General features: G+C 40.2%; 1 protein-coding gene across 1 annotated transcript in view; it reads right to left on the bottom strand.

Moving 5' to 3' along the window:
• The window catches only part of SPAG16 (sperm associated antigen 16), a 1,251,920-nt gene that overhangs the window by 1,154,185 nt on the left and 84,238 nt on the right, over nt 1-13,497 (bottom strand). Inside the window, exon 6 of the mRNA XM_040357476.1 lies at nt 6,008-6,115. Coding sequence (XP_040213410.1) covers nt 6,008-6,115 — 108 coding nt within the window. The remainder of the gene's footprint in view (nt 1-6,007; nt 6,116-13,497) is intronic.

The raw sequence follows: 13,497 nt of genomic DNA, 5'->3' as shown, positions 1-13,497 counted from the left end.
ACAAGTCAGCGGCAGTCTACAGACAACCAATCCATATCAACAGGATTGAGAAACAATCATCCCATGTATATGGGTAACTAGAGCAAAACTAATTTCCAAAAGGTTTTTCTTTGTTGTAGCACAACGTTGCATCTATGTAATTAATTATTAATGGCTATGTTAAATTGCTGACAAATCTCTCAAAATACTACCATTGATTTTATGATTTTATACCTGCCGTAGCAGCTACTTGTTTGTAATTGAGAACTCTCATGTTTCCAGAGTTCTGGAAACAATCTGATGAAAAAAAGAACACCTGGAAGGCAAATGTAGAATTACTGGTGTGACTTACTGATAAGAAAAAACATACACACAAACTCATAAGTACTCATCTATACTCAGGACTGCCTCCAATGCTGGAAAACATTTCTCAAAATTAGACTGGCAGTGCTTCATGGGGCAGCAGATAAGGCAAGACTGGCACATTAATAGCAAGAGTCATTAAAAGACCATTATGGCAAAAATAATGTATTCTGGAAGGTGTTTGTGGTTAATACTTGTAATATTATTCAGTATACGAACAAAAAATTATTTTAAATTCCTCGAATTATATTTTTCTCCATATTTACAAGCAGACCTTTGTTCCATAAAAAAAAAAAAGGCGGTTTCTGTAACCGTTTAAAAAAAGAGTTAGCTTGAATTAGGTTTAAAAATGTGTCACTTATTTTAAGTCCATTTAAAACGGAATGTCCATCAAAAGATACCCTGTACACAGCGCAACATTTCATTGTGGAGCAAACACAGCTGTCAACATGTTAAAAGAAGTGGAACAATAACTGATCTACCGGAAGGGTCAACAGGTAAACAACATTATGTTACCTTGGCATTTAGAAAAGCCAAATCTGTTTTGTCAATACTAGATGCAGATTGCATCATTTATGCAAGTTTTTTTTTTACGTTCCGCATAGTTCAAGTTTAAAGAAGAGCTTCATTCAGGACAAAAACTGCACATAATCCTAAAGAACATCAAGAAAATGCCTTCAATTAAAGGACAAGAATTTTCTGAATTTTGTAGCCAAAAAGCTAATCTATACATTTGTGTTCTCTGGACTTGACTACTGTAATGCTCTACTCGCTGGTGTACCTAAATCTACTATTAATCAACTTCATTATGTTCAAAATTCTGCTGCCAAAATCCCAACTAGGTCTGGTACAAGTAATCAAATTGTGATGGATTTCAGGTACCCCTGCTGGGCATCTCCGCCAGACCTGTGTCTCTTGTCCTCCAAACGCACCCTCAGCCTGCAGACTCACCATAACCAGCCCTGCATCCCTCAATCACGAGACAAGCCACACAGGTGTTGAGGGTTAAACATGCAGAGCATAAACTGTTTATTAAATACAAAACATACACCTTTAAACACAGTTAGGGACACTCCCCTTAGCCTCGTCATAGAGGGGGTAGGGGACAAGGAAGAACCAATGGGAACTCAACACTTGTACATTGAAACAGAAACTGTAGTTGAAACAAACCAAGGGATTAGGATAAGCAGGCAGCCCCTATTTTCACATCCCCTGCTAGGAGATGTCTCCAGTCCAGACCTTTGTCTACATGCCATGACCCAACACAATTAAACACAGCAACAATTGTGTCCCTCACAAACACACAGTGACAGTGGGCTAGTGGGCTCTGTCATACCCCTATTCTGGAGTTCTCGCACTGGGTACCCATCAGGTTTCACACAGACTTTAAGATACTCTTGCTCACCTATAAGGCCCCGTACACACGAGAGGATCGATCCGCTGAAATTGATCCGTGGATCGGTTTCAGCGGATAGATCCGCTGGTGTGTATGATCCAGCAGATATTTATCCGCGGATATATTTCGGGCCGACCGATTTCCAGCGGATAAAAATTTATTAGCATGCCAAGAAATCTATCCGCTGGATACGGCTCCAGCGGATCGATCCGGTGGTCTGTACAGACTCACCGGATCGATCCGTCCGAACCCATCCCTCGCATGCGTCGTAATGATTCGACGCATGTGTGGAATTCCTTATATGACAGCGTCGCGCACGTCGCCGCGTCATCATCGCGGCGACGGCGCGACACGTCATCGCAATGGGAATTCGGCGCGGATTTCGATCCGATGGTGTGTACACTCCATCGGATCAAAATCCTCAGAGGATTTATCCGCGGAAACGGTCCGCGGATAAATCCTATCGTGTGTACTAGGCATAAGGCTCTTCATTGTTTGGCACCCCATTATCTCTCTGAACTTTTATCAACTTACCCGCCCCTCCTCCTGTAACCTCTGCTACTCAAATTCTGGAATTCTGTGTGTCCCCTCCGCTCACCTATCCTCGATGGGAGACAGGGCCTTCTCTTGCTATAGTCCAAAACTTTGGAATTCACTTCCAAAAAACATCAGTTATCTCCTCTAAACTCATTCAAGACAAATCTAAAAACGTTTTTCTTTAGATAAGCTTCAACATAGTTGTCCCTTTTTCCCCTAAAGTGGATGTAAACCCTCCATACACACAGTGAAGTAAACAGCCTCAGATGATACACAGGGATGAACCAAATCTCCCTACATAGGTTTTACATGTATATCCACTGTCTTCACCTTTATATACTGTTTAGAAAGTTCACATTGTGTTAGGAAATTTTCTCTTCCTGTTTAACAAAGAGAGTGATGTCTGGGAATACAGCCAATATAGCTAAAATTGATGATTGGAGGAAAGGCACACACCCACTCTCCACATAGGCAGGGACTCTAAGGAGGTGTTTTTTAACAGGTCCAGCTCCCTGCTAAGCTATTTATAGCAACCTCCCCTGACAGAAATTTCAGGGTGCTTTTATCTGTGTCGTCCGAGAATTTTTCAGGAGTTATCAGGCTGATAACACAGGAACAGTTCAGGAGAGAGCTTCAGGACTTAGCTCTTCGAAGAGATAAACAAAATACTGCAGCTAGTGTCCAGCTCAAATTTCATTAATTGGGTTTACATCGACTTTAATGTTATCCTGTGAATTTCTTGTTTTTCCCCCTTGTAAAAGCACTTTAATAAGCTACCTTTAAAAGTAATAAAGTTTTTGATTAATCATCATTATTAATTATTATTATTATTATTATTATTATTATTATGTATTTATATTATGAGGAATGGACTGCTGCTGGGCCAGACTGCACCAGCATTCTAGTTGTTTTGAAAAACTCAAAGAGACAAAGTCATTGGAGGCAGGTCTAAAACTTATAAAGCACTGTTCTTCTTTCATTGGCTGAAACAAGAAAATACTTATTGCCTTCTTATTTCTAAGTTTGGTCAGTGGTCAGACATTCTCTTTACACATGGATAGAATGTTATAAGTCTACAGGTACAGCACTTAGGTATTTGTTCTGTTTCAGCTGAATTCAATTCACTGCTTGGGTTATTCGACTCAGGAGACACCAAACACAGGGTTCCATTAAATGAAAATTGCCAGACAAGGACTTAGGTTTTCAGAATAAATGTGAAGTGACAGACTATATGCCATGTCCTCCATACTTTTGTTATTGTATGGGCATTGTTGAGGTTGATTTTCCCCTTTGCAATAACTATAATTTGCCAAGCACCATTTTTGAGTGATGAATGAAATGCTATTCAAACAGAAGACATGAACTTGTACAGGTCTTAGAATTGAAAGCAAGGTTTATATAATTTTGCTAGCAATCACCATGGGTATATAGAAATAAAAATGTATCCCACATTGCCCTAAAAAGTGTGCTTACTTAACTCAAGAAATAAACTCAACATACACCTTATTTACGGTAGTTCTAACATAGTTACTGCCTTGCATATTCATACAGGGTCTCTGGGCCCCAGAGATACTAAGATTGTTAACTTCTAAATATGATGGTATCCCATTGGATCTCAGTAATATTATAGTGTTATACTTCAATCTTACTGTTCGTAAGAATGTTTAACCATTATTCTATTTTGATATACAGTATGAGAGTACCAGCTTATCCACGTATTTGGTCGCGTCACAACGCCTCTAAGTGTACTATTTTGAGCGCCACTTTTGATATATGAAAGTTAACATTGTGCTATTGGTACTGTTCATATCTACATGTGCCTTACTATTATTGAGGCTTTGACTCCTCTACAAATGCGATGTTTGACCATGTTGTATTTTTTAAATCTTTAATAAAAACATTTTGAAGAAAAAAAAAAATGCATTGAGGTTCCACATTGCACAACTTTGGATGGCAGCAAACAAAACCAAGCCCAAGCAAAATGGGACTTTTTGAATTGGCTTTGATTAATCTCAAGTAACAAACACTTGTAGTTTCCACTAGTGAGCTATGCAGTGTTGTATTTTTTAGCCTTGAGTAGGAGTTGAAGTGCAGCATCTCCTTAACATGCATCCCTGCATATCAATATAATTTAATAAGCTGGTCCTGCCCAAGTCCTCTGTGTAATATACACCTCATTTACTGGTGGTTCCTTACTCTGGTGTTCTTTTCCAGGTACACATCCACAGGATTCTACTATGCCTCATGTCACAGGATTCTACTATGCCTCATGTAACAATCACCCTAAACACACAGTGGGGCTGATTTACTCCTTACTCTGATACCGCCAACAAAAATCTACTTGAACCAATCAACCTTCAGAAGTCACCTAATTTTACTTTTTGGCCTAAAAGCAAAACACTATGTATAGCAGAGAACCAACACTGCACATTACCCCCGAACACACCATCCCCACCATGAAACATGGTGATGGCAACATCATGTTGTAGGGATGCTTTTCTTCAGCAGGGACAGGGAAGCTGGATGGAGCCAAATACAGGACAATCTTAAAACAAAACCTGTTGGATTCTGCAAAAGACTTGAGACTGGGGCGGAGGTTCCCCTTCCAGCAGGACAACGACCCTAAACATACAGCCAGAGCTACAATGGAATGGTTTAGATGAAAGCATATTCATGTGTTAGAATGGCCCAGTCAAAGTCCAAATCCAATTGAGACTCTGAGGCAAGACTTGAAAAGTGCTGTTTCACAGACATGACACTCTCCATCCAATATGGCAGAGCTTGAGCTTTTTTGCAAAGGATGGGCAAAAATTTCACTCTCTAGATGTGCAAAGCTGGTAGAGACATCCCCAAAAAGACTGGCAGCTGTAATTGCAGCAAAGGTGGTTCTAAAATGTATTGAGTACAAATGCACGCCACACTTTTTAGATATTTGTCAAAAATATTGAAAACCGTCTATCATTTTTCTTCTGCTACACAATTATGTATCACTTGTTGTTGGTCTATCACATTAAATCCCAGTTATTGGTTGTAACATGACAAAAATGTGGAACGTGTGATTATATATATATATATATATATATATATATATATATATATATATATATTTTGTGTTGTTGTGTTTTTTAATATATATATATATATATATATATATATATATATATATATATATATATATATAATCATTTTTCTTCTGCTACACAATTGTGTCACTTGTTGTTGGTCTATCACATTAAATCCCAGTTATTGGTTGTAACATGACAAAAATGTGGAACGTGTGTATATGTATGTATGTGTGTATATATATATATTTTGTGTTGTTGTTGTGTTTATATATATATTTTGTGTTGTTGTTTATATATATATATATATATATATATATATATATATATATATATATATATTAAAAAACACAACAACACAAAATATATATATATATATATATATATATATATATATATATATATATATATATATATATATATATATATATAGCCTGCAGCATCTACATCAGCCACACTCCAACCCCCATTGCCCGTCATCTATGTTAACCCCCTACTATGTATGGTAAGCATGTGATTATTGATTGTGGCATTTTAGAAAGATCTTTTTTTTCAAAGGCTCATATCTAGAGTTTATTTGATGAGAGCAGGAAATCATGGCAATAACAGCAACAGAAATGTTGTATTTGCATCGTTGATCTAGACAAAGCCAAGCGAGAGGCTTCCTTACCGTTTAATGTCATTAATAAGTTTGTTTTTCTCCTGGGCCACACGCTTATGATGCATCCTGTGGAAATCACGCTCTTTTTGCAGCTTTATCATCGACTCTTTCGCCTTGCTGCATGAAAGGAACACAGAAAAATAAATTTTTTCTAAAGGCCAAATCTGTGAAAGTTTTAACATTTAACGACTGGAAAAAAAGAACCACAGCAGCACATCATAAAAGGAGTGTTTTTTGTATTTTTACATCACTACTGAACATTGTTTTGTTTATTAAGAAATTGTATTTAATACAATTAAAATAGTTAGCAAGTCATTCAAAACATATTTTAGTTGCACATAGAGTTTGCAAGTTGGAGGGACCCACTGAATATATATACTGTATTTCTTTTAAGGACATCAGAGAACCAAAGAAAGAAAATCTTGCTGGTTTGGCAGGCCCCAACATTTACCAAAAAGTGAAGAATGAATTTAGTTACTGTTAATGCCACACAAAATGCTTTTTTAATGGCTTTTAGTGTGCCTCTCTGAGATTCCCCTCCAATTCCGGTTTTCTGAGACACAACAGGTAGTGAGAGAAATTAGTAATGATATATCCTATCTTTGTGGGTTGTCACTGGAACAGGCTTTTCCATTGGACGATATCCCCTCTACTCCTATTACAGCACTACAGGAATAATGGCATTTCTCCTTTACGTTCAGTGCACATTACAATGGGCACTATAACAAATCACGAGAGTTAATCTTCCCAAAAAGGGACAAGTATCGCAATAAAACTTTGAGTGTTCCAAGCCTTCCCTGCTTAAAACAAATGTATGTTTTATTTCTGCTATCGTTTATAATATGCAAAACCAGAGCTAAAAGAAATATGGAGGTTGGGTTTTTGCAGATTCATACTTACATAGGTGCTGCATCTGTCCCCCACCAGCTCTAACACTGAGAACGGAATGATCGAACACCACTGATCGCTCGGTTCTTAGTTTCCTGAGCAGAGAGCCAAGACTGTCAGCAGCTCTCTGCTCTGCCCACCTGTACTCACTGGAGCACTGGGCTGTGGAGTGGGTGGGAGCGGCAGGCTCAGCCTTTCAGTGGTTCACTGAGAGCCTGAGCAGGGTGCCAGTCCAGGCATGGGGGCGGATCATGACAATTTGGTTGTGATCCTTCCTGAGCCTGGACTGCCCTTGGTGATGACAGCAGGCTTCAGAAGTGCAGAATGAACTGCACTCCTGTGATCCACAGGAGAAGTACAACCAAATGAGCTTTGACTGTACTTCTCCTTAAAGCCAATAAATGTTCTTATACCATCCTAAAAAATATTTAAAGGACTGCTACAGGCACAGGTTAGCATACAGCAATTGTATTTTTTTTTTTTTTTTAATCTTTGATTTGCACATAAACACTGTTGATTATTTATTACTTTATAAGCTCTCAAAACTCTGTTAAAATCTCTTGATATGGGAGGCGCACTTCCAGCTCCCCACTGCATTGGAAAGGGGTCTATGAGCAGCACCAATTCTGTGGTTGAGTCTTCACTCTCCTCAGTCTGCTGTGCCATCCACAAAGCCCAGCACAGAGATGCAGTTTTTGCCGTGCTCTTTGAATTCCACAGCAGACACAGAGGGAGCAGAGACCCAACGCCAGAAATTGTGTCATTCATAGACTTTTGATGCAGCAAGGAGCTCCCTTGTGCATATCAGAAGCTTTGAGAAAAAAGTGTAGAGAGCATCTAAAAGTAAAAAAAAAAAAAAAAAAAATTACAAAATTAAAGATTAGAAATCAATAAAAAAAATGTATGCGACTGGAGTTGGACTTTAAGACTGTAATGCCCCGTACACACCATCACTTTATGTGATGAAAAAAGACGACATTTTCTGTGAAGTAAAAAATTACGTTTTTGAAACTTCAATTTTCAAAGACGAAGTTGCCTACACAACATCGTTTTTCTCACAATGTTCTAGCAAAGCGAGGTTACATTCACCACGTTTTTCCATTGAAGCTCGCTTCATAACTAGCTTCTGGGCATGCGCGGGTGAAAAAACGTCAAATTTCTGTGACGTTTTTAAAAACGTCATTTTTTTTCATCACATAAAGTGATGGTGTGTACGGGGCATTATACAATACTAGACATTTTTTAAACAAGAACAAGCACCAAAACTAAAAACTTGAATGCTAAAACATAAAAAAATTGTGTTTATATTATGTAATCTTCAAAGGTCTATTAAAGTAAAACGGTAAATCCACAGAGTAAAAAAAAGAAGCAAATTGAGTGTTCATATGACAGTATCAGCTCAGAATCTTGTTGCAATCTTAAATAAAAATAAAAATAAATCCACAGTATACACTTTGAATGCAACGCTTAAAACTGTCATTTAGTGGTTACCAAAGACTTTTCTAAAGGTCAATGAATAAGTGTTACCAGACAGTTTTATAAAGAGGAATGCAAGATAAAACTTAAAGGGATAGTTCACCTTTACCACAAAACTGCCAATGCAGATAAGGGACATCTGTAGATAAAAGCAAAGGGCCAGATTCACGTACGAGCGCGTAACTTTGTGCGGGCGTAGCGTATCCTTTTTACGATACGCCTCTGTAACTTGGACGAGCAAGTGCAGTATTCACAAAGCACTTGCTCCGTAAGTTGCGGCGGCATAGCGTAAATGGGCCTGCGTAAGCCCGCGTAATTCAAATGTGGAAGAGGTGGGTGTGTTGTATGTAAATCAATCGTGACCCCACGTAAATGACGCACCTAACGAACGGCGCATGCGCGCACATGCTCAGTATCACGTCAAATTTACTCCATAAGATACGCCAGGCCCATTGCCTGTGACGTGAACGTAACCTACGCACAGCCCCATTCACGTACGACTTACGTAAACAACGTAAAAAGATATGCTTGCCGACGTCCATACTTTGCATTACCTACGCCTCATAGCAGGGGTAACTTTACGCCAGACGTAAGCCTTATGTAAACGGCGTAGCGGCCGCAAGTACGTTTGTGAATTGGCGTATCTACCTAATTTACATATTCAACGCATAAATCTACGGAAGCGCCCCTTGCGGCCAGCGTAAATATGGCACCCAAGATATGACAGTGTAGGAGACTTACGCCGCTCGTATCTTGGCCAAATCTATGCGTAACTGATTCTAAGAATCAGGCGCATAGATACGACGGCTCACATTCGGACTTACGACAGCGTACGTGGAGATACGACGGCTCACATTCGGACTTACGACAGCGTACGTGGAGATACGCCGTCGTAAATCCGCTGTGAATCTGACCCAAACTGTGTAGCTCTGACTAAAGTTGAATACTGCGCTTGCTATAGGTGTAGGCCATTTACATACCTTATGAAGCATGACCAAAATACTCCCAGGACATGGCTAAGTACTCCCAGAACATTGCAAAGCAAGGCCTAGTCATCACTGCTCACCTCCACAGGAGGGAGCTCTCAAATGCTGAGCTCAGAGCTACTGCATCGGGGGAGTGAAAGAGTATGTGTAGGGGGGGGGGTTTGAATCAGGAAAAAAGCTCACTCCTGTGGTGGTAGAGGTGAGCAGTGATGACTAGGCCTCACTTAGCAACATCCTGGGAGTACTTGGCAATGTCCTGGGAGTATTCCGGTCAGGCTTCATAAGGTATGTAAATGGCCTACACCTATAGCAAGGGTATTATTCATCTTCAATCAGAGCTGCACAGTTTGTTTTATTCTACAAAAGCTCCTTATCTGCATTTTTTTGTAAAGTAGAATCATGCCATTAACCACTTCCCTACCGCCCATAGACATACGACATCCACAGATGGAATCCTCCCATCCTGGGTGGACGTCATGACGTCCTTGGCTTCCCGGATGTCTAGGGGGGGCGCACGCGGCATCACATGGGACCAGGTGCGCGTGGCGAGCAGCCGCGATGTCCGCCAGGCACCCGCGATTGCCCACAATCATGGCAGGACTGTGGATCTGCTTGTGTAAACACAGATCCATGGTCCTGCCAGGTGAGGAGACCTCACGTGTGTTCCCAGTACAGAGGAACACACATCGGTCTCCCCTCCTTGTGAGTCCCCTCCCCCTACAGTTAGAATCACACATTAGGGAACATATTTAACCCCTTCAGCGCCCCCTAGTGTTAACCCCTTCCCTGCCAGTCACATTTATACAGTAATCAGTGCAGTTTTATAGCACTAATCGCTGTATAAATGTGAATGGTTCCAAAAATGTGTCAAAAGGGTCCGATATGTCCGTCGCAATGTCACGGTCACAATAAATAAAAATAAAAAAACATGCAGATCGCCGCCATTACTAGTAAAAAAATTATAAATAAAAATGCAATAAAACTATCCCCTATTTTGTAGATGCTACAACTTTTGTGCAAACCAATCAATATACGCTTATTACGATTTTTTTTTTACTAAAAATATGTAGAAGAATACATATCGTCCTAAACTGAGGAAAATATTTTTTGGGGGATGTTTATTATAGCAAAAAGTAAAAAATTATGCATTTTTTTCAAAATTGTCGCTCTATTTTTGTTTATAGTGTAAAAAAAAAAAAAACGCAGAGGTGATCAAATACCACCAAAACAAAGCTCTATTTGTGGGAAAACAAGGACGTCAGTTTTGTTTGGGAGCCACGTCGCATGACCGCGCAATTGTCAGTTAAAGCGACGCAATGCCGAATCGCAAAAAGTGCTCTGGTAAGGAAGGGGGTAAATTCTTCCGGGGCTGAAGTGGTTAAAACTGAAATGATGCTGTGCATTATGCGATATCTATGTCTCTGGTATTAAGGCCGGGTTTACATTGGTATGACATGGAAGTTGGACGACTTCCGTTCGGCCTTTGCCCTATGACTTCATGTCTGACTTCCATGCGACTTCAATTAACGGGATCCGACTTTGATCCGACAATACCAGGCCTTTGGAGTCTGGTATGAATCTTCAAGAGGGGACCCTTCAATCTGGTATGGATTTAAAGGAAAACCTGCACACCAAAATAAGGCGCAGGGTGACAAGTGAGCACCCCCCCTCCGGGACCATACCAGGCCACATGCCCTCACAATAGGGCGGGGTGTGTGCTTTGGGGCAGGGGGGGCTCTGTGCCCCCCCACCCCAAAGGACATTGTCCCCATGTTGATGGGGACAAGGGAATCTTCCCGGCAACCCTGGAACGATGATTGTCGAGGTCTGCTTATCCGAATCTGGAGGCCCCTTCACCCAAGGCTATGAGTATGGGGTATAGTACCCCTACTCATTCAGCCAAAAAGTGTCAAAAATAAAAAAACAGTAGACACATTTTTGACAAAATCCTTTATTCATGTTGCTGCAGCTTGTCTTCTCCCTCTGATTTCTTCACACAGGCCTGCAGACCCCGACAACCACCGCCCAGGTTTGTCAGGAAGAAGCCCTTGACCCCAATAATGGGGACAAGATGCTTTGAGAGCACCCCCCCCCCATGTTGATGGCATGTGGCCTGGTCGCTCGCCCCCCCCTTTCCTGACCTGCCAGGCTGCATGCTCAGATAAGGGTCTAGTATGGATCTTTGGGTGGACCCAACGCCAGTTTTTTGTTTTACTTGTGCCCTGGGGTTTGCCTTAAAGATCCTCAGAGCACAAGTCGCATGCCAAAAGTTGGATCAGTTAAAGTTGCTGTTAACCCACTTATATAAAACCTTATACAAGCCCCTCTGTATCCTAATAACAAGTGTCTGTTTTTATTAAAAAAAATGCCTCCTTTACTGTATTTCACAGCAGTTCCTTGCAATGACATCACCGGCCGGCTCTAGTCTGCCCAGCTGACAGATGCAGTGGGCGGGGCCAAGATTCCCCCGCTGATGTCGGATGTGAGGAGGAGAGGAGAGTGTCTGCTATCACGTGATCGCGGGGAACTGCTGTGAAATGCGGTAAAGAAGGCATTTTTTTTTAATAAATCACACAGACAGGAGCATTTGTTATTAGGACACAGAGGGGCTTATATAAAAAGTTTTAACAGTTACAAGAGCAGCAGGAGCAGAGGGGGGGGGGGCACTGACAGAGACAGACAGGCAGGGAGGGGAGGGGGAGGAGGACACAGGAGGAGAGAGGAGAGAGCGAATGACAGAGGCACGTAAACTGACTACAGTGTCAGGGCTCAGCAGCCATGATAAACCATGGTCAGTTTACATAGGGGTGGGTAGAAACTGGCAGGATCAGCTAGGTATCACAGGTGTTACAGGGGGCCAAATTACACAGCACAAACACTGCTGTATAACATGCTTTAATAGGGACAGAATATTTTTTTTGGGTGTGAACAGGAAGGAATAGCCACATCAATATAGTAAAACAGTATTTATTAAAACAAAATAAATAAATATATATATAAAAAAACACAAGAAAATATGCTCTCATTGGACGAAGTATGCCATGCGATATAGCAACAGATATGTCTGTGCCTATTTATTCCAAAAGGTCGAAGCATTTCACATTTATTCGCTTCCTCAGGACCTAGATATCTAGGCAGCAAACAAGTGTGTTCTTTCCAAGAGAAAACAAAATACATATTCTTCAGCAACATTTATTCAAAACAGCATAAAAAACTATCAAGGAGTAAAAATACAGAATTTATTGTGTATCATACCACAGGGAAATGACTTGTGATCGCAAAACGTGTTGACCATGTAATATGTGACTATTGGATATAATTATGTGAAAATAATCTTTCCATGTTGTATGATACACAATGTATTCTGTCTTCTTTTACTCCTTGATAGTTTATGCCGTTTTGAAACAATTAGGATTTAAAAAATGATGGTTGTTTTCATTACCAATGAGCCATCCTAGCCCACCTAGTTTTGTTTGTTCTTTTTTCTAATTATTTATTTTCAGGTTAAAGACTCGCAGGTAAAATAGGTCCTTTCCACAACTGGTTTCTGTATATAAATCTTTTTTACCGATTGCCTTGTCACAAGATGCCAATACATCCCCAATAGACATATTTTAGTTTTTAAAGTATAAAAGCAAAACTTTTTTGTAAGCTTTGGATAGAACGGAGATGGATTTGTGATTTTTATACAAAATCACCTGGATCCTGGGGATGGATGGTGGGGCAGGAAGCTTCTGGAGAAAAATGGCCATAAGGATTTATACAGCACCGTAAGCCCTTCTTTAAGCAGACTGGTCAATAAGTAAGATGAGACATTAAAACGGAAGATTCTCTGGATATATGAAGCAACTTTTATTTAAAATTTTGACACAGAAGGATCGATTCATTTACTATGTATATAGTGTATATTTTATTACAAATGTTACATTTAGAATTGAGGTTTGTGACATAAGGCCCTTTTCACACATGCTTTCCAATCAGGTTTGCATGTCAGCTTTTCAGGCAGACTTGCAAGTAAGCTCCATACAGCCCTATGGACTTGTATCCATTTAGATCCCAATACTTTTGAGTCCGCCCAGGTAAAAAAAAGAAAAAGGGATTTTTTTTTATTTTTTTTTTCAAAAAGGACTAGGTTCTTTTCCATTTTCA

This window comes from Rana temporaria, chromosome 6, assembly GCF_905171775.1.
Source record: "Rana temporaria chromosome 6, aRanTem1.1, whole genome shotgun sequence".
NCBI lineage: Eukaryota > Metazoa > Chordata > Amphibia > Anura > Ranidae > Rana > Rana temporaria.
This window is presented reverse-complemented; position numbering and strand designations above follow the sequence as displayed.